This window comes from Pelodiscus sinensis, chromosome 8 (assembly GCF_049634645.1).
Source record: "Pelodiscus sinensis isolate JC-2024 chromosome 8, ASM4963464v1, whole genome shotgun sequence".
Classification (NCBI taxonomy): Eukaryota; Metazoa; Chordata; order Testudines; family Trionychidae; genus Pelodiscus; species Pelodiscus sinensis.
In genome coordinates, this window is record NC_134718.1 from 65,015,677 (window position 1) to 65,038,796 (window position 23,120).

Here is a 23,120-nt window from a genome sequence, read left to right on the forward strand (position 1 = left end):
TTAAAAAAAAACAAAAACAAAAACCTCCAAGAATACTTCAGTTTTTTAAAAATGACAAAAATATAGAGAAATGACATCTATTTTAATTCATACAGTTAAATACATAGACAAAGGCCTACAATTGAATCCATAGGGGAACGTGGCCTATGTGTGTGAATTTAACTGTAGGGTCAAGGCCATAAAACATACACTCTAAAACCATTTTAAGCATATTCACAAATAACGTCTATTAAAAACAAGCAACGAATCAACAAGCTTTCAAAAGAGCAATTACATTTGTTATTACTCCGTGGTCCAAAAAGGTTTCACAGTAAATAGGAAAAAGAATGAGCACAACCTGCTCTCAGGGAACTGCACTGAAACGCTTGGGATTTCACGGGATGTAAATGGGCCTAGAAATTTGGCTCACGGGGGATTTGATACGCTACAAAAACTCCAATCCCAAAACAAAACTGTGTGTTCTCTAAATAACGTTTTCTATTTGTAAATGTGTATCCTGAGTTCTGATTGCATCTTGGCCTGGAGAAAGTTCCATGGATATTCGGTATACATGCGGGGGAATTCTCTAGCTATACTGTGTACACTAAGAATAGGATTTTTCGTCTACCATGTGCGTACAATGACTTTTCCTGATAAATATCTATGTTGACATAGCAGCGATTTATACAACTCACTGATATCTTAAGTATGAATCTGGGCAAAGAGGTGACAACAGGATTTCATGATCTTTTTAGTTCATTCTCTAACCAATATTAATAAGTAAGTTCTTTAAGAACGTGCGGTCTAAAATATTTTGTGCTGATGTTTATGCAGGGGCATGGAACAACCCTTTGATAAATAACCTTCCAGTACAGCTTTGTAGATGTTTTTCTACTACTTGGTGGAACTCAGGATCATTAAGAGAAGTGTTTTGGGTCTCATGGCAGTGGTGGGAAGAGTGATCTGACGGGACAGAGAATTCAAAGGTGGTTAAGGTTCTTCTGGAGAGGGAATTCAGGCCCTAGCCAGAAAGAGGTGATGAAAAGGAAAGTTTTTAGCCTTCATGGTAGGGGAAGAGGAGGACAGAGAGTAGACTGTGTTTATTATTTTTGACTTTTACTGTTGGGACCAGAGCCCCCATTGGCATGAGTCTCCAAGGAAACTGTTCAACTATTCTTGTATTAGAAGGTTTCTCCTTCCCTGCACTGGAAAGGACAGGCGGATGGGAGCAGGGGGACAGAACATTTGAGCAGGGAAAGGAACTTCTCCTCTGCACAGGTTCGCAAAGTAGCCAATAGAGATATTAATGGTTAACCAGTAAGCCTCACCCGTAATGGGCAAGGCTTACTGGTTACGGTTAACCGGTGGGGGCTGGAGCAGCCTACCCCTGGTCCATTGGTTAACCAGTTAAAATTAGCAATTTTATATCCTTAGTAGCCAGCACACTGATGTGGGAGTGAAGAGATCTTGATTTTCTTTCCATTTCTGCCACTGAGCTAATGCATGACCATTGGCAAATCACTTCATCTCCCTGTGCCGTGCTTTTCCCTCCTATTTCTTGCCTCTGTGGTCTATCTAGAGTGGAAGCTCTTAGGGAGAAGGGACTGTCTGCCACTGTCTCTCTATGCAATGTCTGGCACTGCAGGGCCCTATTCTTAGGGTCTCCAGGCTCTAGCAGGATACAAATAATGGAAAATAATGAACAATAGTGGGAACTCACTGTGAAGGGAAAAAACAAGGCAAAATCCTGAGCCCACTGAAGCCAATAGGAATTCTGACACTGAGTTCACTAGGGTCAGAATTTCCAATCTCTTCCCTACTTAAATCAACCTCATGGAAAAATCTATTTAAGCAGATTCCATATATCAATTCTACATATATAAATTTTTAAATTAAATTCTATCTAAGGCTAACTCTGTGCAGAAGGACACTGCTTGTCAGAGAAAATGCGGAGCCCACTGGTATCAAGAATCTGTTTTTTTTTTTTTTAAAGATAGAGAGCTAGAGAGATTTTATCTGATCAGAAAATCTCAGTTGAAATAAAAAAAATTGATTTAAATACTTTTTTGTGTGTGGCATGATTAATAAGAGCTGGTTAAAAACGAAAAAAAACAAACAAACCCCAACCTCACCCTACCTTAAAAGCAATAATTTCCTTTATTTGTAGAGAAATGTAAAGTCAGCCTTTCAAACCAGCCCTTTTAACTGCGTGTATGTGCGCATGTGTATACACATGTATTAATTATATGTACGTACATATACCACACACATATTGGGAGACATCCTGGCTCAACCGCAGTCAATGGCAAAAACTTGACTTTGGTGGAGCCAGGATTTCACCCATCATACTTTACATTTCAAAGAGGTGGCAACTTCTGTCAACAGGCAACTACCACTGAATAATCGCTTGCTGATAGGTAAACTTCAGTAGTGGCAGCTGTCCAAGAGAGGTTTTGTGTTTGCCAGGAACGTCTATTTATTGTTTAATAGTGAGAATGGCTTCCTTCTGAGATAATAAACTGCAGATACAACATGTCACTGCATTAGGGAAAGGGAGATTAAGCTGAAGTTTGGGATTGCAAGTTTTTAGTTATGTTTTTGGCTTTCAAAGTAGGATTCAAAGGCCTAATTCAAACCTAAAAGGTCAACAGAACCCTCCCATTGCCTTCAATGCACGTTGGGTTGGATTCCAAGTCTGTTTGGTTATTTATTTATAGTCGCATGGAAGTCGGAGCTAGGAAGTGCTAGTTCTGAAGCTGGCGTGATTCCAGTGTGGGTAATTACATTCTGCAAAACTAAATTTCCCCTGAAATTTCCATTACAAAAGGCATTCTTCATTGCCACTGCCTAGCTGCTGTGTCGTGGTCCAGTGCACACTTAAACTATTACCCGAATTCACCTCAGAGGTGGCTGCTTTTAAGTGGTGGGTGTATTGTTTACCCATCAGTTGGTTAAGTTGGCTACATTTTGTATTAATAATACAGTTATGAATAATTTATAAAGGGGTAATAAAAGCTCAATGGATAATCCTGTGATAGCTGTTAATAGTGGTTCTGGTGATTGGTGTTAGGAGGACATTATTAGAATGTTATAAGCAACCTGTGGATGCTAACAATGGGTTAAACAATGATTAAGAATTATTAACCCTTCATAAATTATTTATAATTGTGTCCTTAATTATTAAGTGTGACCATTAAGATGGTAAAGGCCCTTAGGAACATTCTGGGCAGAAAAGTGCTCTCAACGGGCAAGGTCAATACCACAGTGCCAGTAATTAGGGGGAGCCTTTAAAACCGTTCTGGAGGAATGAAGACTAGAACCTTCTGAGGGGTGGGTGCGTGAGCGTTACTGGTGTGAGAGACAAAGAGAGACAGAGTGTGCATAGAGGTATGTGTGTGAGAGAGAAACTGGAATAGGTCACACTGATTTTCACATCTGGAGAGAGGGTACATAGTATATTCCACAGTTATTTCCATTACATATTCAAAACTCCTCTGCAGCGTTGTACTGAGGTGTTTTTCGGAACTGAGCCTAGTCTTGCCCTGCCTTCTCTCTCAGCTCTTTAGCTTGGGAGGGCAAGCTCCTATTACTCGCCTACTGATGTATGCTGGGTTATTTTGTCTGCAAGGCTGTTTCACATATGCACACACAGCTGATGGGACATGTGAGAAAACTTGCGCAGAACCGCACATTTTAAGATGCTCTATCTAACAGAGATTGCCCCTGCTTGGTAAAATACAAAAAGATGTTTCTGGGCAGAAAAAAAAAGAATAAAGGTGTCTAAACAGACTTCTCAGTATCTCCATATGTGTATGTGCATGTGTGTGTAATAAAAATCCAGATTAAAAACCACTGTGTGTGCATGCATATGCAATTCCCCCCCCACCCCATACGCACACCTTTGCCTCAGAAATTCCTTTCTTCAGATGCGATTCCATGAATCGCAATAAACATCCTAAAAATTCTAAGCAGCTCATTATATACCCCTGTCTGCTTTTATGGCTCCAAGCCAGAATATAATGATGAGCCTTAACTTGTTAAGGACAACTAATTTTTTGTTCCTGGCTGTCTCAGGGGCTTCTCTCTTACTCACTCTCACTTTACTTCACTGTTGACATGTTTCTGTTAACTGGATGTCATCTGCCTGCCTTGATTTTATGCACAAGCAGTGGGATGCATTTTTCTGTGCAACAATTCTGCTTTGAGTTGCATTAGAGTTGTCATTATTCTCTCATTTTCCCCTTGCACTTGTAACATTTCATCTATTCCTGCCTTATTTTTTTGAGCCACGGTGCACCCACATTATGGTTTATACATGATCTTGCTCCCTTTGAAGCCGGCAGATTTCAGAGCCAGCCCTCGTCAGGAGAAGTGCCTGCTACCAATTTAGCAGGCTGAGGGCCCCGAGCTCCAACATCTCAATCTAAAGGGGGTCACAGGGTGGCACAAGCGAGTGTCAGCAAGTGCTGTTTAATTGCCAATCTAGGCTTCTCCATGGTGTTTAAAGTATAATGACCCATCACTTAATTCTGAGAAGTCCTGGCCCTGCTGCTGAATGGAATGAATATCAAAGGGTATGCCAGAACAGGGCAAGGATCCTACATTCCCTATAACTGCCATAAGTATAATAGACCTGTACTTCTGTAGTCCCATTACCACAATAATGTATTTAATTTGCTGTATACTCTTTTTAACTAGCTACCTTTCATAAGGCCTGTCTTGGGAATATGGCATGTGCTCCCCCCAAAGAAAAAAAGAAAGAAACTAGCCTCACTAATAATAATTAAACTAAACCAAGCTCTACTTTGCCTCACCTCACACCTTCAAATCTTTTGTGCATATTTTAAAGACTAAATGGGAACTGCCACTTCATTTGAAGCCCTGGATCTCTGTCTGCACTGGGCCTTTTCATACAAATTTACATTTTCAGGTGTCTCTTTTTTATTCATTGTATCAACAAGCACACTTTCTGTTATCAATTTTATTTTATGTCTTTAACATATATAGAGTGATTCCCCGCTCACTCTTCAGCCCTGCCTACTGGTTTCTGTTACTCAAGGAGTTACCATTCTCTACTCAAACCTTCCTCTCTAGTCTAACCTTGTATTAACTGCAGAGATGTAAGGGTGGGGGGAGGAGGAAAGAGATGTGGAACCTTGCTATGTAATGCATGCTAATTTAATTATGTGCCATCATCAAAATGGATTAGCTGTTTCAGCCCATCAGGAAAGTCTAAACCTCCACCGATTTAATTAACCAGACTGAAAATCAGATGAACAGCAAATAAAACTATCATTAGGAGCAATTAGTGATTACTTAAACATAGTGCTGCCAACCAGTTTGTAAATAAAACTAGCAGCCCCTGGAAAATTAGCTGGAATTAATTGGAGCTAGGGAGGGGGAGAGATATATACTTCTAAAGCTTTAGAGGGTCAGGGAGGTACTTTTATGTTGACTACCAGTGTTTTGAGCTTTGGAACAGGATAAAAAAAAATGCAAAAACCTTCCTTCCAGCTCAGCCTGAATAATAATAATACACCTATACCCTCCCCTTTCTCACAGAGAGCTCTGCTCTGGATGATAGCCACTGAGAAAGCAAAACGTGTCACGGCTTCTTGCTTTTTCAACGTCATGGACTGCTACCTTTTTTTCAATTAGTTGGCTTTGGGAAAAAAAACCCATAGCCCCCACCCTCCCAACCCTTGAAGTTCAAAGGCTGGTCAGAGACTCCCTTTCTCGTTTGACGGGACAATTTGGGTTTTTGCAAACTGAAAATGACTGCTTCACTAAATGCTTTCCCAAATGCGTTTCCTACACACTTCTCTACAGACAATGTTAAGAGGAGTTACATTTGCCCTTGATTCAGGACTGCAGTACTTTGAACTCACCTTGACATGGAAGCATTGACAGTCAGAGCTGTTGGATAGGGATGTCGGAATCCCCCTGTTGTGATTGGGTAAACGGGTTGACCTTGCCTGGAAAGAAGAAGGGAAAAAATAGTGAGAGAAAGAAAAAAGGGTTTTGTTTTTTTTTAAACTTCTCTCTGCACAGTAAGCTTTATTCTCATTTGATCAGAACAAAAATCTTGGGGATTGTACAGCAAGGATCAAAGGAAAGAAACACAGAACAATTTGAATGCCATAAATCTGATAGGAATGGCTAATTAAATTTTATAACCTCTGCTTATGTCAATAGAGACCCTCTCCCCAAGCTGAAACTAGGTGTTTTGTTGTAATAATTAAAGGCGAAGTCTCGCTTGCTTTAATGGAGCCATCACACTAATTGAGGGCTACACATCCAAAGGAAAACAATAATGAATGTAAATTTATACCAAAATAAAGTACAGTGAATCAAAGGACTTCAGTTGCGCTTTGGGCCTCTTTCGGTATTTAGATCTCGGTGAGAAAACATTAAATTAACAGAGCTTAATTTGTAGCCTTTTGTCAGATTAACAAGTGTTGACAAGAGTTACCGGGGGAGAGTCCCCAAGAAGTATTGTGGGTAACCAATAGACAATCACACCTCATTACAATAATTAAAAAATACAGCAACATGCAAAGCAGCATCCTCATGAAAGACACACAACTTTTTCTGATTGAGATTTGTCTGTGCTGGCTATTTCTTTTTATCTGTCCTTCAAATATATATATCAGCTGTGCTGATAGGATACTTTTTTTCTTTAAGCATAACCTATTTGAGATAGCCAGGCCAGTTTAGGATAGGTGGGTGCAGTAGCTGATTGTGAAACAAAAACAGTATAGAGAAGTTAAAATAAAAACCCTTTATGTCCCTTTACTAGATGGTGGTATTATTTTTTAAACTGAAACAAAGATTTGATTTTTTTTAATGGTGGGATTATTGGTATCAACCCACAACAAAGGCCCCACAAAAATAATGTAAAACGCGTGAGTAGATAAATAAATACTGCAGGGTAAATTGGTAGTTTTGGTAATAAGCCTCCTTCCTGATATGCAAGTAGGTGTTTGCACGTGGATTAGGAAACTGTCCAACAAACCCTCTGGCAACATGCACCTACATATGGAAGACATGATCTAAGGCCCAAAGATGACGCAGATGTCCCCAAATGTCAAGATACAATATGGCTCCATTAGAAGGAGTAAAAAGGGTCTCCCAGCCATAGCTAAGATATGAGTGCCCTTTTCCCATTACTCTCTCACTTTAATGTTCCGGTTTTCTGGTCACACACTAAGTGTATTTATTTTATATGTCAGGAGTGTGGACTTCTTTATCGCACAAATAATAAACAAGTAATACTCAAGACTCAGGCGATGCCTGAGAACAGCGTAGATGGGGTGGGCTAGCCACTGCAAAGAGCCAGCACAAGGATGAACTTCAAACCCTCCTCGTCAGGCACCGTAAGGAGGAGCAGTGTGTGGAACAACCTCTTGTGTGGACTTCTGAGGGAGGGTCACAGAGGGCAGGTCATGTGACGGTCTCCCTGAATCCACATATGCATATCTAGTAATCCGGGGACTGCCCATAGCAGGAGCAGAGGCCATGGAAGGACCTGAGTTCCACTCCTTATTCTTGGCTACAGCTCTCTCTGTGTGTATATGAACTGCACTGCCTCTACGAATTAAATATACCCCGTTTCCTCAAGGAGGGGTGAACTTCATCCAATGTGCCTAGAGCAAACAACTTAGAGCATAATGCCCCAGGACATGAGTCCTGCAACTTAGCCTGAGATTTCCAATATCAGTGAGGCCTGAAATATCCTTTCTATGGGAATAACATAACTTATGGAAATAAAAATGTATACTATAGTGCAGAGACTCTTTTCTTTCAGGACATCAGTGCACTTTACAAGCAATAATCAATGAAACTACAGAAAAGTCATGTAAGGGCAAGGAGGTACTGTATTATAAACCCATTTCACAGATGGCAACATAGAGGCATCAGGTACCAATGACTCTCAGCATTACATATAAGGGATTCCCATTCTCTACGTGTGCTACATGTACAAAGCAACACATTAAAAAACAAACAAATGGACATGCCCCATGGTTTTTTTTTTCTTGTACATCTTTAATCTGAACTAATTCATTTTTCTTGTCCTGAATACAAATTCTCTCCCAAACTGCTACCAGGTTTCATCCAATTTTTGCCAGCTAATTGCCCTTCCCAACATGGAAAACTGGGCTCCACAGAGTGGTCAGTGCAGTTGCAATTAAGTCACATTAATGATTTCACTATTTAAAAAGAACAACACCACATCCCTGAAATCATAATCAGCCACCACAAAAATCAAACTGTGAAAAATGAGAGATCCAGCAAAAATGTATCGATAAAGGGTTTTTAACAGAGGGGTTATGAATTTATAGCCTACAGGCCATTGGTTCGTTAAAGTCAACATGTGTTATGGAGCCTGAGTGTCCATATTTGCTTAATACCATATGATTTGGTATCAGAGCCCCTAGTTTATTTAATCTTTATGGAGCAATTATCAATTCACCCACATCATAAAGTGCCAGCTGGCAAATATACTTATCTCAATACATACACACACACTTTTAAAAAAACAATAAAAATTATACATGTCAAAAAATAAAATGGAAATAAAAAAATGGAACTCCTTACTGTGGTACTAACCATCCTAGCGGATGGGGGATTTGCCCTACAGTGCCCGGTGATAACGGATAATAAGGAGATATATCCGGAGGATGCGGAGGCCTTGGAATTCCTAAGGAAGAGGAAAGTGAAATGGCATAAATATCGGGTCAGGAAAAGAAATAAAAAGGGACAGAAAAATCACATACATTTCTATGCCACAGTTATGCTAATGACGTTGGTTCCTAATTCCAGTAAACCTGCACTTACCAGAATGGACCACTTGGGACTGTAAGTAAATGAGTCTCATGGAAAGACGTACGTGTGTGTGTGTGTGTGTGTGTGTGTGTGTGTGTGTGTGTGTGTGTGTGTGTGTGTGTGTGTGTGTGCGCGCGCTTGATTCCTTCCCTCTACCACCAATCAAAGACCATTATTGATATTGCAGTAGCCCCTGTGGTTCCATCATGGACCTCACCGTGCTAGGTGAGAACAAAAAGATGGTTGTCTCCTCTCGCAATCATTCAAGATTTCCCTCTGAGAGGATGGAGCCCCTAGCTACTTCTCTCCTTGTGGCACCGCCTTCATCCCATTTCGAGTAAGCCTCCAAAATACACCATTATATTTTCAAGTGGGGCATCTAACACTGGCCACTGTCGGAACAGGATCCTGGGCTAGATGGACCTTTGGTCTGACCCTGTACGAATGTTCTTACTTGGAGTGTACATGAGGCATTTGTTTTTGTACCTCCAATCTACCCTAAAATCTTGAAGGTGAGATAACACAGTCCTCATAATCTTTGGAAAAAAAGAAGAGGCGTGAGAACATTTCACATTGCTGTGCAGATCCACAGATCTAAAAGAATTGATCTCCAAATATAAGGTCTCATCTTGCAACCCGTTCCTTTGGAATCAATGGGACTTCCTCAGGTAACACTTATAGGGCTGGGATCTTCCAACAACATGGCAAGCAGCAGAACTAAAAGCGAGAGCATTCAAAAGAAGGGGCACTGCATTCGTGGCTGAAAACTATTTTTTTTTAAATCGCTCAGGAAGCTTTTAATCTCTAAATTAAATCTCCCTGTGTGACATTTTCATGCAGACACTGCTTTTTCTCCATTACAAAAACCAAACAGATTAACCGAGCTTTAACCATAACAGTGAGCTATTTGCACACTTGAAAGAATGTTCACAGAAGAAAAGTAAACAGTCTACAGACGTTAATCATATGTTTTACGATAACCATTTAAAAGCTATTCCCTGTACTGCCATTATTTAAATGAGTGGCTGACTATGCCATTCACTTGCAATACCCAGGGATGGCTAGATGGCTCCTTTTAAGCCAGGGAAAGTTAGCATTAAGTACAATTAAAACTGCGGTGGGTAAAGTGAACAGCTAATAGTGAACCAGCTCTTTCATGGGCTGGGGGTTAGATAGTTTATCTGCATATGACAGGCCCAGCACACAGCCATACTATTGACAAACCCTGACATGTATTCACTGTTTCAAAGTTACCTTCTAATTAACTAACAAGGATTTGGATTAACAAAAACAAAACAAAACGCTGCCACTAAGAACTCTATGGAGCCTGAAGAAAGGAGACGGATAAGATCAGTATCACTACACTGCTGTAAAACACCCTCACTGGCTGGGGCCAGCTGATCGGGACCTTTGAGCTTTGTACAGCCTCAGAGCCCAGACATCAGCCTGAGTCTGAATGTCTACACTGCAGTTTTATAGCCCACGGCCTAAGCCCTATGGGCCCACATCAGTTAACGTGGGCCAGCCATGGGTGTATTAATGCAGCAGAGACATATCCTATATGACTCCTCCAGGGCCTCATGTTAAACAGAGACCCCTTTTTTAAAGTTAGCATAACATGTAAATTCTATTCTGTGAATACCAATAAATCCACGTAGGGTTTTACATTGCTCTATATTCCAGAAGATTGCCTTTCAGAGTGAACTCAGACGTACATTTGGGAGAAAAATAAGTTGCCAAGTGCGCGGCTGGAACTCAGCAGCGAGGGTGGATAGAAATTCAACATTATAAGAGAAAAACGGCTGAACCTCTGACACAGAAACAATGGGTTTGGGGGAATCAGAGAGATTCATTTTGAAACTGGCTGCGACCTACCACCTTTAAAATTCCAGCTGAAATTTTGAAAATGCAGATCACAGAAAGCACGTTTAACTCCTTGAGTTGCTCCGCAAATCAGGCAGAGAGCTAAATGTGTATTATTTCTTCTGCTTCTGCTGCACAGAAACACAGGTGTAAATGACTGCAGGCTCAAAGTCCTTTATGAGGCTTCCTGGGCTTTTTATGAAAGCTTAGCCCAACATGTTTATATCCAATTTAGGAGAGTAATTCAAAAGGCAAACTAGGTATCTACCAGTATATTTCACAACTATTTGCCACTGAATGAGTAATTTGCCCCACAAAACAAACAACATGCATGACTCCCCCAACCCCCTCACAACCAGACTCCTTACCTACCTGTTTTTGGATCTACGTCGGCTGGTAAGTGTGGAGGAGGGTTTCCTGGTGTGAAATGCTCATTGCTGTACGTGATAAGCGGCGTGAGAGGGTGTACATGGTGCGGGTGCTGCACAACTGGCACTTTGTTAGACTGTCAAAAGAAAAGGGAAATGGGGGGGAACACCCTCTGTTAACAATGTCACACACTCGTCCCCCCCGCCCAAAGCCATAGGAATTATCTAAAGAAATACGTGTTGGCAAGAGTTGTAAAGTGATTCTTATGTTTTCCCTCCATGTTTCTGCTGCAATTTTCATCCTCTTCCCGTCCTGTTAGAACTCTACCAGTTCGCAAGTAAGTGGGTAAGAATCTTTATTCTCTTTGACCCATTCCTTATGGGGCACCGAGTTTTTTCTTATGACTCCTCACGCTTCACCTCTGTGATGCATGCAAGCTCTTCAATGAAATGCTGATAAGAGTCCCCCAGTTTAATTAGCAAGAAACCCAAATGCTTAGTGACCTGAAGGTCTGTCCCTTCTCTCCCAGCTACCAGTCTACATTTTACAATTCTTTTAATAAAGAAGCTGCATAAAAAGTCCTCATAATTTTCGAGTATTCCCTTCATTTGGCTGCACTAAGCTACCAGATGATCACCTGCATATTAAAGGAGACCTGATTAATTATCAATTCAACAGATAGCCCTAATAAGTTAACTGGATACTGCTGAATTGTGCCACTAAAACATGGAAAATTTTAAATAATGGCAAGAATTTAGATGCAGAGTGTGAAATGAAAACTCACTTGGTCAAAAAAAACCAACAATCCACCACCTTTAAAAGTCATGCAGATATCATGAGATTTTTCTTGTTTTGTTTTTATAACAAGCAAAAGTATTCTTCCTTTCTTTCTTTCTTTCTGAAGAAAGAAATACAGACAGGAAGAAAGAGCAGGCTGAACTGTTACCTACCCTTACAAAACACAAAGAAAAAAATTAAGTTGGAACAAGTGAACTGCTGGACCATTTACTGCAAGTAATCCAATTGCAAAAAACCCTATTCCCTACAGAGGATTTTCACTAAAATCCTACAACAGGGACATTTAACCAGATTAGGTACCAGCAAAGATAAAGAGGCTAGTATTAGATGATGAATGGATTAGAGTCAAGTTTCATTTCAGAATGTGTCTTCATTTCCTTTTATTACTTTAAGTAAGGAACAACTTGCATTAACATCAAGTAAAAGGAATCACATTAAAAGAAAAAAGTGATACTCAAGCAGCGCCCACTAGCGCCACTACAGTTCAGGGTCTGTCGGCATTTTCATTCTAATCCTCCATTCTGAAGGGCACTAAAATTGAGAGGGCTGAAACTTGCCAGTACAAAGTTGTCAAGAAGATAGGTTTTTTTTTTTTCCTTTTTCCCTAGGGCTGCATTAAACAAAGTATGACTTGAGCTCAGTCTGAACATTTTGTGCATCTCTTAAAAGAACATTTATTTATATTTCCAGCTTTTGCGAAAGGGAGATAATTTCAGGAGAAAAAAAAGCATAAAGAGTTTGGGGGGAAAAAAACCCCACATGTCAAATGTAGGTTAATGTCTGCCCAATCGTCTACTGATGGGCAGACTCACAGAACAGTTTGCATGCTACCTTCCACAACTTTAGCTTTGTTTTTATTTCTTTATCTCTTCACGTAGTGGCGTGTGCCAAATAGTAGTTGTGTGGCATAGATCACAGCTAGTATGTAAACCTATGCCAACTACAACGTAGTGTGCTCATGGGATCATAGGTCATAAAGACTACAATCCTCAACCACAACCATTAACATCTGACGAGGTGGGTCTTTGCCCATGAAAGCTTGTGCTCCAATATATGTTAGTCTATAAGGTGCCACAGGACTTCTTGTTGTTCAACCACAACAGTTACTCTCCATTTACACCGTGGTGTCCCATGACTGGATTTGATCCCTACCTATGCTCGTAAGAGCGAAATTCCTCAGAAAGTTTGGAAATACTGAAAACCGTGGTAAGGGTTTCAAATAAGTCCCATTAGGTATTGTCCAAAGAGACAATCATTGTCCAAACTATCATGGTTCTCCATGCAGCACCATGTGACATTTTGTACAAAACAAATGTCTGAAAACAAGAAGGAATCACTGGCCAAGAGAAGTGTGAATCTTTAATGTTGGATAACACCTAGTGTGGCTGGTAAAAGTGGTACAGAGGAGCAAATGCAAGGGCACTGCTAGATATCAGGCTGAAAAAGTATTCAGCCAGACCTCAGTATGCTAATAAAGTAAGGTATGGCTTTTACAGAAGTTTTATTTTTGACAGAAACCTCTAAAGAACCCAAGCTGATTAATTAAAAAAACAAAGGAAACCGCTTTAGAGGGTTTAGACAAACTGACAAAAATAACATTTAGAATCATAGAATCACAGCAAATCAGGGTTGGAAGACACCTCAGGAGGTCATCTAGTCCAACCAGCTCAATAATAACCATATTGGCTTTGCATACTTATCAGCCCCTGGGGTGGCCTGGGTCTGGCAGCACATGTAAACTGTGTGAAACCACCACCCACAGCTCTGATGTGCCAAGAGCCCCTACAATACAGCTGCAAAATGGCGAGAGTCAAGGATGAAGAGACAAATTATCGTTTCACTTAACACCTTGCCCACAAAGAAACAGGAGTCTGAGCCTGACCCTGCAAGCCTTTGCTCAGGTGAATAGATTTCATTCACACAACTGGGTCCCTCTGAAGTTAAAGAGATGACTCATGTGAGTATGGGTTTATAAGATCTGGAAGTTTGGGGGGGGAGAAAGGGGGGAAAGAGAGAGAGAGAAAGAAGGGGGGAGCGGATTTGGGGAGGTGGGGCAAATTACAGTTGCAGGGTTTGGGGAGGTGAGACAAATTACAGCTGTACCTTAAAACAAGGCAAAAAACCCCCAATCACTGCTCATCTGCAAGTTGACCTGAAGTCATATCACTTCACTACAGCCAACCTGGATTTCTCTGCATTTTGTATTATATTTAATATTCTGTATTTAGCAGATCAAAAAAGGTAGAGGAGGTGGGATCTTACCTCAGTGTGGAGATAGCCAATAATTTACAAGAGGAAGGGACACACGGTTTTGAAGAACTGCCAATTATGCATCAACCCACTAAATAAGTGAGTCTTTAAAAGCTGCCTTAAATCACCTCCCTTGAAAAACAGCACAAGGCAGGATTATGTTGTGGGCAAGGGCAGGCGGAATGGTGAACTTGCGTCTCACTTTGAAGTCAACGGGAGCTCTGCCCGAGTAACAAGTGCCATCCCTAACACTCTCCAAGGGCTATAACCAGGTCTATCATAAATGTTACAAAGAGTAAAGACCTAGTAGATTATTTTAAGCCCATCTCCTCTTGCCAAAGCACAACTGCTCTCTCTGCAGTATAATTTTCTAATACTTTTTAAGAGAGAAGATAAAAATCAGTCTTTCAAAAATGGATTTGTTTCCTCCTTTGGAAACAGCAACTTGAAGCATTACTTTCATGGTATGGCATATGTGAAAAGTGGAGCTGTACTACTACATCTAAAGTAACAACAATGCAATAGCAGAAAGAGAACACAACACTCCCAATACACACACACTTACACAGACCCACAGCATACATATGCAACCTGCCGAGCAGGGTTTCACCAACTTTTTCCTTCAGACCCCTCCCCTCATGCTATAAAAACTCCATGACAACTGTTTTTCTGCAGATGAAAGGCAGGGCAAGCGCTACGCGATAGTTGGTAAGGCAACTGCCCAGGGCTCCATGTTGCTTAGGTTCTAGTCCCGTGTGGTGGGGTTCAGGGCTGTGGCTTCAGCTCTACATGTTGGGACTTTGGCTTTCTGCCCTGGGCCCCAGCAAATCTAATGTCAACCCTGTTGGGGGACCCCTTTAAACCTACTTATGGCCTTCCCAAGGGGCCTCAGACCTTTGGTTGAGAATCACTGGGATAGAGAACCCTCTCCCATCCCTTCCTGATTTGGATTGCAGAGGGAGGACGACAAAATACAAATGACAACAAAAGTTTGTGTTTCTGGATTGGCGATGCCTGATATGGGAAAGATTAAATCAGACCCGCCGGGACTAAACAATTAAATCTCTCCACAGAGATTTGATACAGTTTTTGGAAATGCATAACCAAAGAAGAGTCAAAGTCCCAACTGAACCTTCAGAATTCAAAAACAAAGCTGAACTGTGGATGGATATGGATTGGGAAGACATGGAAGGAGTGAGGATATTAATATGGACATGGATTAAATGCAGATCCATGTCCTCCCCAAGAAGAATTTGAATAATTTAGGTGAAACTTGTGGGCAATTGCATGTGAAATCACTGTGCACTAGTCTTTGCTGGGTGGCAGAGACATTAAAACAAAAGCACTATGTGTGTATTTGCTATGAAGGTAACACTTCCCTCCAATTAATAATTACAATCTACTGAAGAAGCCAATATAAACTGTATAATGCTCAGTCACTAAAATATCCAGCCTTCTAATTCTTGCTCGCCTGAGTGATAACGTAATAATCACACTTTGTTCATTATATTAGAGATGCAAAAATAAAAATCTTTTAATAGGAAATTTCTGTTACTACAATTCCTGAATAGCAGGGTGCAGTTTGACTTCCGCGATAAAAACTATGTGCATATTCAAAGGAATGTTAATAAGAACACAAAGCAAAGTGTAGCACAGAAAACAGGAAATCTGTTATGCCAGGTTAACAGGGCATCTTTAAAAACTGACACAAAAATACAAACAGAAAATTCCTTAAGACACTGAGGAACTTGGGTTGTAGTGGTTACATTGATGTAGAAGCCTTGCTTGGTCTAACTACCAAGCCAGTCATCCCAACCTTGAATCTTTCTTGTTTTCTTAGTCAGTACCTATAATTATTTACTGAATAGCTACCGATGGAGGGCAGAGGGGGCTTTTTGCAAGAAGGAAAGCTTAAAACCTTGCCATTCTATATGCATAGTTCCTGTGACTTCTTCGTGGGGGACAGACCCTCTTGGCTGACCCCTAACCTTTCAAGTGTTCTTAAAGCATCAAGTTCTGCTAGCATGCAGGAGATGTTCTGCCACTATCCTAGGCACCCCTACCTATCCCACAATACTGTTCCTAATTTGGAACGTGGCAAGCAAAAGATTGATTAGGCTCTTGTATCCAAGACCTCCCACCCTTCCTCCACTATGGGTAACCTAAGAGGAATGAAAGCTTGCATTCACCTCTAAACCTATTAATCAACAGATAGTGAAAACAAATGGAGCTATGGCTCCGCCTGTCTTTTTTCCGAGTCCTCCTCTTCAATACTCCCCTATTGCTTTTTCTTTCTGCAGAAGAAAGATGGGGCCTGAAAGTGCCTTTATGAGCCTAGTACAATAAAACAAAAGCAGCACAGAAGAGGGTTTGTTAGTTTTCTCCCCCCTCCTCCAGGGTGGATGCAGAAGGTCTATAGTGGTCTTGTATTACGAGGCCCTCCCAGGGACGGCTTGCTCTGCGTACTGACTCAGGACCAATTCACAACAAAAGTAGGTGTAAACCTTGTCTCCCTTCATTTTTCAGATGCTGCAGTTATAACCATGCTGATTGAAAGCAGTAAAATATTAACAGAAGTAAACATCTTTGATGCTGCATACAGCCAGTGAAAAGGTAAAGAACTGTCTTATTCATCTCGTTGATGATCTCTGGTTGGTCTTACACTTGGGCGAATCTATCTCTCTCTCACTTTTTTAATCAGATCAACAGAATCTTCCTTAACGAACAGGAAGATTCTCCCAGGATTTCAGTGTGCCCAACAAATCAGACCACCTGGAGACAACCGTCACTGCGTTCTTCACCATCTTATTCAAAATGCTCAAGTAACCGCTTGTGCTGGGCACTGTTAACTATCACGAGGCAACACCAAACCCAAAGGGCCTTGACGTCAATATTTCAGAGTGATTTAAAAGAAAACGAGAGAGAGAGAGAGACAGAGAGAGAGAGAGAGAGAGATTAAAAAAACACAGATGGGGAATTTTCTTTAGGAATAAAGATTTAAGTCAATTCTGTTTAAGCTACTAAAGTGGCCTTTCGATGTATTTTTTTAAAGGAATGTTTTCACACCTCACTAAGCATTTTCTCTTGAAATCTACTTCCCCTGGCCCCATTATAGCAAATACAGTGGCCTGAGCCCTTTTGCAGTTCCATGTAGCTCATTTCTGCCTAAGGTCCTGCCCTAAGCTAACTGCCTATTGTAACAGATGACAAGGCCTCTATTGATTACCAGAACCCACCCTGCTAAAAAAAGGCTCATTTTCTTCCTTCACACAAATGATGACAGGGGCACAGACAACCATGTGTAGGGACAATATCCCTCACAGTCCGTGACTGACAACCCTCCTCAACCAAAAAATACTTCTGCACTTCTAACTGCTTCTTCTCTCTCTTGATTTCAATGGCTCCCACATGGTTGCAGAATTGTTCTAACAAACAAGGGCCTACCTACCATAACACAAACCAGCCAACTTTCCAAAATCTGTTCTAGCCTGAATTTCTCAAACAAACACAAAGGCAGTTTCCTGACTTGCAATGCTCATCAATTCACTTAAGAAAAGTGAGTGCTTTCCTTTCCACCCCCTGCTTTCAAGTCCTCTCTGAGTTTTGAAGCATCACATTTTTGCTCACCCCTCCGCACTTGACATTTTCTGCATTCTTCCAATAGGAAGATATATTGACCTTTGAAAGGGGGAAAACAATCTTTAAGATGCGCAGGAAATTTCCACTTACAAATCACAAAAAGAAAACTGAACTGGTAACAATTAGCATGTTACAAACTAGCTAGTTTAAAAGAAATGGAACCAGATCTTGGATAGCAACCTACTGTTTTTAGGCATTATGCTAGGATAATTTAAAATATTAGTGAAGTCTTGTTATTGCTAGTAAAAGAGGAACTGGACTGCTGATCTTGCCTTTAAAGCTGGCTGGCATGCTAATCTTTCCATAGCAATTAAAATTAGAATGAAAAACAAAACTCGGGCTTTTCAAAGTAAATAGTGCTATAGTTCTTGGACCATATGGAGTTACGGTAATGCCAGGTCAGAGAAAAGTGCCTGTTCAGACAAACTAGAACTTTCAGAGATCCTTCAAAATCTGCTTCCAGTTAACTTTATGAAAATCTTTTTCTGCCCTGCTCTTTCCCAATTTTTAATCAATAAAAGAGAAAGCTCTCAGTTGCATTTCTTCCATCTGATCTTTACAACCTGTGATTAAATCGGTCACCTCTTGTGTAAGGGAGCCATGGCCTATACAAATCTAGGCTTCTCTTTCCATTACTTTACTGCATCACATAATTATAACCAAATAGGCAAATAAGAAGATTTCCAATATAAGCATCACTGGCTAGATACTTTGTTTCCAGAAGTCTGAGGCAGTTGAGGATACAAGAAGCCTTCAAACCTAAGATCCTTTTTTCTTTCTTAACATCAGAAAAAGAGGATATACACTGTTCCTGTCCCAACTTGGTAAATACTCTTCACCCTCTTCAAACACGCAGTTGATTCCCAAACAGACAGGATGCGCTTTAACAGTAAGCAAAGAAAAGGAACAGCATAATGGCTGGAAAAGGAGGACATGGGGATCCATAGAGACTAATGAAACTGAAACATGCATAAGAGAAGAAAAACACAGAACCTAACTTAAAGATGAGAAGAAAAGAGAAAACAAACCTACAGATCAGAATTCAGAAAAGTTGAGGGAGGAGAGGCAGAGGTGACTGAACAAACAGGTGATCATGTAATTGCCTTGCATCTACTTTATCTTCATTACTTAGCACAAATAACTTTTAACATAACAGTTCCAACAGTACAGTAATCAAGCTTTTACCCAACTGCATAGATGGTGTCTCCATAAGAGTAACATCCTATGGCATTTCATCTCTTACATATAAATCACACATATTTCAGCAGTAGGCGTATATTGTAGGAGAAATAATTACATTGATTTACCTAGAAATTAGTTATTTGTACCTAAAGTGATAGCCACAATGTAGGTTTTATTTTTAAAGGCCCAATAACTTCCTTAAAAGGAAGGAGGTATGTATATATACTTAGGCATTTTTTACTATTTCAGTAATACCACAAAGCATTAATATATATAAACATGGATTAAAGAAAATATGACATTCTAGTTCTATTACATCTTTCAAAACCTCGAATTTAGTGATTGCGATGCCCTGCATTGTGTGCCCAACACACTGAACTATTTAATAATATCTGACTGTACCGAGTAACAGAACTTCATAGCCCAAACAATTCCATTTTTAACTGTGATCATTGCTCATGCGCTAAAATCTCATGCAATGAAAGAAAACAACGGAGTCATAAAAATGGACTGAAACCAAGTGCCAATCAATTCTTTTTTAATACATTAAAAGTTTACATGTGTGTATGTTGAGTCGTGTAGATCAGAATGTTAAAAACACTCAATATCATAGAAGGAAAGAAATTCATGTCTACAGAACCCTCAGGCTTTTCGCACTAAACCTCAATGAGACCTTTCCGTAAAAATACAAGGCAAAGGTTTTTTCACTAATCTCAGAGAAATTGTGTTTACAAAAATACGTTGTAAAAGAAGAAGGAGATGAGTAACTCTCATTTTTCACATTGGAAGAAAATATACATCTTTACAACACTTCACTACATCAAGGCTTTGTAGCAGAAAAGGCAATAAATTTACTATCGAGGGAAAGGCATCACCGCCTCCACTACATAGGAATATAACAACTCCCTCTTCCTAAAGATAGTGACAATACAGCAGATAGGAAAAGAAAACTTCCGGTGAAACTGGGCTGCTTTCTAAAAACACTAGCTGTGTAATTTCTCTCTCTCTCATGTATAATTAAGGAGAAAGTACAACTGGTTAAAGTAGTTGGTGTGCTTTTTATAATATATAATATGAAAAAACAACCAATGGAGTTCTTATGATTGAGAATACAGAAACAATGTAGCAAGACTCATTCTATTCTCTATTAAATGAAAGTTAAATAAAAAAAACTTTTTTTCCATCACCGATTGAAGAATCTCCCTAAAATTTGCATGTTACACAGCAGGGCTATGTTTCTAAAGAATCCTTTCCTATAAAATGTAAATGCTTATTACAAAGTACCAAAAATAGGAATTAAAAACCATTATACAAAAGTATTTGTCATGATTTAGGCTCTTTCTTATACCTCCAATGTTGAATAATGTCATTTCCAAAACTCCTAATTGTTATACACCGGCCAGTCTCCAAATCAACCTTTTCCCCTAAAAACAAAGAATTTGCACATTCAGGGCTCTTAGTAAAAGCAATAATAGAACTGAACTCCTGAAAGCTTTGAACTAAAAACACGAAAAAAAAAATAAATGAAAGATAGAGAATGAATTTGTATAATCCGTGTGAATGTTACTACTTGTATAATATACACTAGTACTTTCCCCTAGTTAAACAATTGTTCTATATCTATAATACATGCACACACATCCCAACCCCTTCCCTGCAGAAAACAAAACAAAACAAAAACAACAATTTCCCCCCCTTTCTAAATACAAAACAAAAACGAGGGGGAAGAAACAACCCTCAAACCATTTCTGGATTATTGTACTGCTTTGTACGTGAGCAGAGTCTTGCTTCCCATTGTTTTGCAACTATTACAGCATTAAGAAGTGTCACGGTATACCACCCCCCCTTAAAAATGCTCACTGTAAAAAAAAAAAAAAAAAGTATCTAACAAAGGTCACAGCTTGAGATGGCTGCTTTATCTTTTTTCTCTTGCATGGACTAGAATAAAGAAAGAGAGTCACATAAGAAGTTCAGTGGTCAAGACTGAAAAGCGCGTGCACGCAAAAAGTGCTACTCACCCAGCAATTTAAATTGAGATGCCAGCAGCCGAACTGCTGGAATAGAGAGAACCCAGAGGCAAGTGCTCCTCCTTTACCACTCAAATCTTCCATTCCCACTAAAATCGCATCCCTCGGGTACATAACAGCTTTGTCTTTCCTTCTCTTAACCTCAAAAACTTTTTTTCTTCAATGTCTAGATGCCAATTGTGCTGGCTTTGTATTATTTTCCTTGCAGCTTTTCTCTCTCTTTTTTCCCCTCCCCCCCCCCCCCTTCACTTAAAATACTGGAAAAGCTGTCTTAAAAGATCAAGATGTCTCCCGTTTTTTGGCCTGGTGCTTTCTGAAGGCTCAAAATCCGCTGTCATGTTGGCGGCGAAAAGTGTCTTATTTCTAAATTGTCAGCTGTGGACATCAAAATTTAGTAAAACCTCCTCTATTTTCTACTATATCACTTCGCCATCCTGTCAGGGAGGGGGGTTGTGGGAAGGAAGACTCACTTTCCTGCTCAGGTATGCCTGCTCAGGACAGCTAAAAAAGCAGTTACCTTGGAAATCAATGACAACGCTACCACAGCTCAAGCTGTACAGGTACCACTAAGTGAAGCGAGGAAACAACGGCTGGTCGTGAGGGAGCATGATCAGCTAAGTGTAGCAAGCACTCACTTTAGCTGCATGACTGTCATATACCTCAAAACAAATTTCTTAGAGAGAGAGAGAGCGCTATGGAAAAAAAAGTCTATTTTCTTGTCGCTGTAACACAAAAGTGACACTTTATAGGTTCCTGCAATTAGCTCTGGTTCTCCTCGTTTTCTTCCAGTGTTAAAGGGTTTTTTTTTTAAACTGACCCCCACTGTAGAAGACAGACAGAAGAAGAGCTTTTCGTACTGCTGTCTAAAGAAGTTCGCCACCACTATTGTATTTTCAAAAGCTGCTCCCGAGTAAGGACCAAAAAGGATTCCCATATATCATCAATGAAATAAGCACCGGTGACAGTCTCCCTACATCTTGTAACTTCGCCAAGTAGACTATTATTACATAGTACAGCCACCTAAGATGGATAGTTACAAGGACTGTATTCTAAATTTGAGCTCAAGTACAATCCACAGTTCACTGATGGTAATTTCTTGACATTTATTTATTTTTTTAAAGTAGGACTGAAGTTTAACCACTCTGCAAGCAAACATCATAAAAGTGATATAACCACTAGCAATTACCAATCCTCCTTCGTAAACGAGTTTGTTAATGCAGCAAGACACTGCACATATTGAAAGTTACCGTCATCATGGTATGGGATTTACATCTTCGGAGCAGACATGAAGAAAGAAGAGTTGCAAACATTTATTTCCCTGTACACAGTAGGATGATTCACACGAAGTTTGCTTTTTTTAATTCAAACACGGCTTCATGCAGCGACACCTTGAATAGTTCCACGTTTATTTTTGTGATGTCTGTTTTTTAAGCAGTGGCTTAATTTTCAAGGCACATGGATTAAAACTGACCAAAAAAAAAAAAAAATCGACATCAACCATTTGGAAAGATTTACGAGAATATAATCAACAGAGAGAGAATTCTAACAATTTTCTTTTCTTACTGCCACCCATTCCCCCTCATCTGTACTTATCTGGCCTTCGCGTGCAATGTGTCAGCCAGCAATCTTTAAGGGCCTTAATACCAAAACAAAACCCCGCGATTTCCCTTTACATGGCAATAACAAAAGCAACCAGACTCCAGTTTGACAAGTAAAAAGCCCCAACAACAAGGCAACTAATTGCCTTCCCTCCCTCTATTCACAGCGGCTACCACACTCCAGCCGCTGCCTTTGTCACACGTGCAATTTCTTAAGTAAACTGAAAGTTCTCTTGCTGGTGATGGACAGTTCCCAATCATTTAGGAACAATAACTTATAAAATGCAGCACATGGGATGGGCTTTAAACTAAAAATTTGCTTTCTGGTTCTCCCAAAAGACAGAAGGAAAATGGAAACAACATGATGAGCCAACATATCCCAGACCTCCTGTTTCTACCTCCTCTCCTTAAATAGCTCAAGAATCTAGTAAGTTTCTTCAAAATAGCTCCTAACTGAACTTACTAATAACTTGACTGGCTCAGTGCACTGGTTGTGATGCCCTGCAATTACGTTTTCCAAAATGCTAGGTAGGGCAGCCCTAAGTGAAAAGGAAAGAGGACTAAATGAACGGAATGATTCAATGTTAGA

The 23,120-nt window shown here is 40.1% G+C and overlaps 1 protein-coding gene across 32 annotated transcripts in view; it reads right to left on the bottom strand.

The window, feature by feature from the left end:
- TCF7L2 (transcription factor 7 like 2) overlaps positions 1-23,120 on the bottom strand; it is a 226,048-nt gene that overhangs the window by 20,126 nt on the left and 182,802 nt on the right. For 25 of the 32 annotated variants that reach the window (XM_025190691.2, XM_006134984.4, XM_006134983.4 and 22 more), the window contains exons 5-7: positions 11,041-11,173; positions 8,578-8,680; positions 5,868-5,954 (exon numbers count right to left, since the gene is read on the bottom strand). In XM_025190691.2, coding sequence (XP_025046476.1) covers positions 5,868-5,954; positions 8,578-8,680; positions 11,041-11,173 — 323 coding nt within the window. Of the gene's footprint in view, positions 1-5,867; positions 5,955-8,577; positions 8,681-11,040; positions 11,174-20,924; positions 21,164-23,120 lie in introns of those variants that run through there. The other 7 variants (XM_006134979.4, XM_075935454.1, XM_014579442.3 and 4 more) reach the window with 3 other exon arrangements.